The sequence below is a fragment of the Heterodontus francisci genome, unplaced genomic scaffold (genome assembly GCF_036365525.1).
Source record: "Heterodontus francisci isolate sHetFra1 unplaced genomic scaffold, sHetFra1.hap1 HAP1_SCAFFOLD_51_2, whole genome shotgun sequence".
In the NCBI taxonomy this organism is placed as follows: domain Eukaryota; kingdom Metazoa; phylum Chordata; class Chondrichthyes; order Heterodontiformes; family Heterodontidae; genus Heterodontus; species Heterodontus francisci.
The window spans coordinates 3,042,356-3,046,824 of record NW_027141369.1 but is presented as its reverse complement, the minus strand read 5'-3'; the positions used below and the strand labels follow the sequence as shown (position 1 = coordinate 3,046,824).

Here is a 4,469-nt window from a genome sequence, read left to right as displayed (position 1 = left end):
TCCCACAAGAGTGCACCCTAAGCTACAAATTAAATATGAGGTAGAGCAGCTGATGGAAACGTACAGAATGAATCCTAATAATGTAGCCCAGACTGCAGACTGAGTGACAGATTACAATGTAGTACAAACATCTGATACAGTATCAAAAGGAAAGTTACAGTATTATGTCAATTAGTGCACACTGCACTACACATTACATACCAATCCAATAATCTCTGCAAGAGCTGTACTGAATGATATCGTATCAATTGAATGATTCTGATTATACTGAGCATGCCATGTGTGAGTTTGAAATATATGTTGTCATTCACAAATGTGTTCATACAGTTGCAGACTAAATAATAGTCCAAAAAGCTCAGACCACAACTGAGTAAAACACACAGTTAAAATGTGCAGTGGTTTATATTTTAAAATACCAGTGAGACAAGAAAATAGTGATACATTATGGTGTCCAACAAATAGTTCTCAATAGCATCCCGTAGATACATATTAAGTACAGGTACAGAAGAATTCCACACTCATACAGCACCAGCGTCACATAGATACAGAATGTATCACGTTTGCAGACAATACCAGTAGCTGGGAGATACAAAATTCATCCCACTGTAATGGACTGTCCTAGAGACAGACACATAAAAAATAAATTGTAACACACATTCAGTACCAGAGACTGCCAAATGCAAAATGAGCCCTGGATATGCACACGCAGACTGTACCAGAAACTGACTGATACAGAATGAGACCCACACTCATACGTAGTACCAGAGGCTAACTGGTAAAGAATAAATACAATATTCACTTCCAGTACCAGAAAATAATATATGCATAACAGATATCACTCACATACACGAGCAGAGATTGACAGACAACAGAATGAATCCCACAATCTCATTCAGTACCAGATACTGACAGGTACAGAATGAATCCCATACACACTGTACTAGGCACTGAAAGACATTGGAAGAATTGCACAGTCACATACAATAGAAAACACTGACAGATACTGTAGGAGTCACATGCTCACAATCATTACCAGATACTGTTGAAAAGAGAGTTAATCCCACACTTGCATTCATTGCGAGAGACTGAGATACATAAAAGATATCCACACTCACAAAGAGTAACAGAGACTGACATGCAGAACTTGAACCACACATATGCATAGTAGCAAAGTCTGAAAGGTATTGAGTTAATCCCACAATCAGATACAGTGTCAAAGACTGATAGGCATATTTGAGTTCACTTCCATAGAATAACAGAGATTTTCATGTACAGAATGAACCTTATTTCACATTCAGTCTGGATACTGATAGATACACAATGAATCCTACAATCATGTTCAATACCAAGTTCAGACAGACACCATATATACCCCCCACTTATTCACAGTATCATAGACTGACAGACACAGAGTGAATCACAAAATCAATTAATTTCAGAGACCAGCAGATAGAGAATTAATCTCACTCTCACAGAAAGAACCAGAGATTGACATATATACATTGATACCCAAGCTCACATAAAATGACAGACACATAATTAAAACCATGGCATATATAGTACTTTAGACTGACACATAGAGAATGAATCACACAGTCACATTCTGACTGTAAAGAGTGGTGCATACAGAATGAATCTCACACTCACATTTAGTTCCAGACACTGACAGATACAGAATGATATCCACATTCAGCCACAGTAGCAGTTAGATACAGAAGCTGCCACGCATACAATACTCATGATTGACATACAGAATGAATGACACAATCACATTTAGTTTCATAGACTGATACTCAAATAATCTCACACTCAGACACAGTACCACAGACAGATAGATGTAGAATTAAACTCGCTGTCACATAATGTACCAGGAAGTGTCAAAATTAATCTCATAAAGTACAAAAGATGGATGGAATTTGTCTCACACTCAATGTAATCACCTACACTGAGCACGCCAAGCGCAATACAGTCACTGCCATGGATGTGGTGTACGCTCTGAAACGGCACGGCCGCACTCTCTGCGGATTCGGCGGCTGAACAATTCGACCCTTTTCAGCAAACACACAACAAAGGCTCTTCTAAGAGCCACCCACCGCCTCACAGAGCGAGCAGTGACCGAGAAACGGGAGCTGGGATAGGCTGTTCAGAACAGTTCAATCAATCTGAAATATTTCAGATTTCCAGCATTCGCAGTATTTTACTTTTAATTCTTTGTTCAATCAATCTGCTGTGTTCGGGATGAAAAAAAATGGAATCCCCGAATTTGACATTTCAGTTGCAGCAAGGATGTGCAGTGGATTTGATTTTCTAAACGGGCTGTGTAAACAGTGCCCGAGGCTCTACAGTTAGTTATTTCCCCAGTCGACACATGCCCTCAGTGAAAAGCCACATCACTCCTCCAGAATCACTCATTGTTTTCATAGAATTTCAAAATGATTTCGCTGCAATGAGGGAATCCGGGAGTTTTGCAGCAGCCGTTGAATCGGTCACTGGAACCAGACCCACTTGTGATGTTATTTCCCCCGAGACGGTGTTTCCTGCACTGAAACTGACAGGGTTTGTGAAACTGATCAGTTTCAGCTCAGTCATTCAGGGACCTGGAATTCCCACAGTTTGAGCCCGCGCTCTCCCGAGCTCACTTCTGATTGGTCACCCTCTTCTCATTCACATGTCTTAACCAATCGCAGAGCTTCGAATTAGGAAATACAACAAATCACTGGCTTAAATTGGCAGACAGTTTGAATTCGAAAAAGCCGCCAATTTCAGTGTCAGAAAGAAGCGAATTGATGGAAAATCTGGCGTTAGTTTAAAGCTGTTCGTAAAATCGCGCCACGACTTTGTGCTGATAAAAGCGGAATAAAAAAAGTTCGTGATGGGTTAGATATATTACGTAGTTTTAATCTGTGATTTTTTGTCTACTTATCTGTAACTGGCGGTAAAAGACTCTATTCAGCAATCTGTCACGGGACAAATAACTCAAAATTGGTGTTGAAGTAATAAATTAGACAGGTTTGAGGGGACAGTGAGAAATCACTGAAACAGATGCTTAAACATTTGAAATAGTTCTCATTCGGTCCTGTTACTGACATTTTGGAATCAGACAGGAACCAGCCCTTTCACAGAGACTGTGGGTGTCTCTGAAAAGAGCCTTTGGTTTATTAGATGACATTTCGGCCGCTTTACTTTTTCTGGGAGCTCTGAGCGCTGGTTTTCTTGGGCAGCAGCACGGCCTGGATATTAGGCAGCACCCCACCCTGAGCGATAGTCACCCCTCCCAGCAGCTTGTTGAGCTCCTCGTCGTTGCGCACGGCCAGCTGCAGGTGTCTGGGAATGATGCGGGTCTTCTTGTTGTCCCGGGCCGCGTTGCCAGCCAGCTCGAGGATTTCAGCGGTCAGATACTCGAGCACAGCAGCCAGATAGACCGGGGCTCCGGCATCCACACGCTCAGCACAGTTGCCCTTTCTTAGGTGCCTGTGAACACGGCCCACCGGGAACTGCAGTCCAGCCCGGGAGGAGCGAGACTTGGCCTTGGCCCGAGCTTTGCCGCTGGTCTTTCCTCTTCCAGACATTTCCACAATCTCACAAATACTTTCACAAAGAATGAATAATTTCCGCAGCATTTACTTTACTTAGAGACTGAAAACTCTCCCCATTGGTCGCTACTAAATTCACCTCATTTGCCTATATTCTTCACCAATCAGGTCACTGACAAACAGAAGTGGGCGGGATTTACCGCCACAACATCAGAAGCAGAAAATTTGTCAATTTCAAAAAGCCCGCCAATTTCATTGTCGGAAAGGAGTGGATTAAAATAAATGTCATCCTTAGTCAAATATTTAAAATCCCTTCTCTTTATTTTGTTCTATTCAACTCTTTCCATCACCAATTACAGACGTGGGTTTAAAATGTTGTTTAAATTGTGGATCTTTCTACAATTGCTTTCAAACTGTCCCGGGAGGTACTAAAGCCCTGTTCACAGCACTTCCCTGAAGGGAAACATTCAGTTTATCTTCAATCAGAGCCCAGTGTCCTTCTCTGAAAAGAGGGAGCCGGATCGAGTCCTCAAACAGCCCTTAGTCTGCTGTGTAATAATCCCATTCCGGGCTGTAACACTGCGGAGAGTTGCTGTTCATAAAATGATGAATCGGTTCACATTTCAGGAATAGGGTGAAGGGACTGAGGTCTGACCCTTACCCATGAAAGCAGCTGTTAATGCGGTCATTCAGGGGCTGTGCAAAACCACAATAACAGCTTTAAGCAAAAAAGTAAAGGCGCATGAGCGGATTTTGGGTTTGAGTTCGGTTTATGGGACAGCAGACAAAAACACAGCAGTGGGACATTTATTATGTTACACATTGTCTTAAAATGATTTCATAGAGATGTTCGGATGCAGCTTTTTCAGAGAGATTGTGGGTGGCTCTTAAAAGAGCCGTTGTGTTTGGGATGTTTTTTCAGTCCATTGTGCAGTT

General features: G+C 42.0%; 1 protein-coding gene across 1 annotated transcript; it reads right to left on the bottom strand.

The window, feature by feature from the left end:
- Positions 1–2,806: 2,806 nt before the first annotated feature.
- On the bottom strand, positions 2,807–3,569 carry LOC137363006 (histone H2A-like). The gene is made up of 2 exons (XM_068027125.1): positions 3,204–3,569; positions 2,807–2,842 (listed from the first exon to the last, which is right to left on the bottom strand). The coding sequence occupies exons 1-2, from the start codon at positions 3,567–3,569 to the stop codon at positions 2,807–2,809; spliced, it is 402 nt and encodes a 133-aa protein (XP_067883226.1).
- Positions 3,570–4,469: the final 900 nt, after the last annotated feature.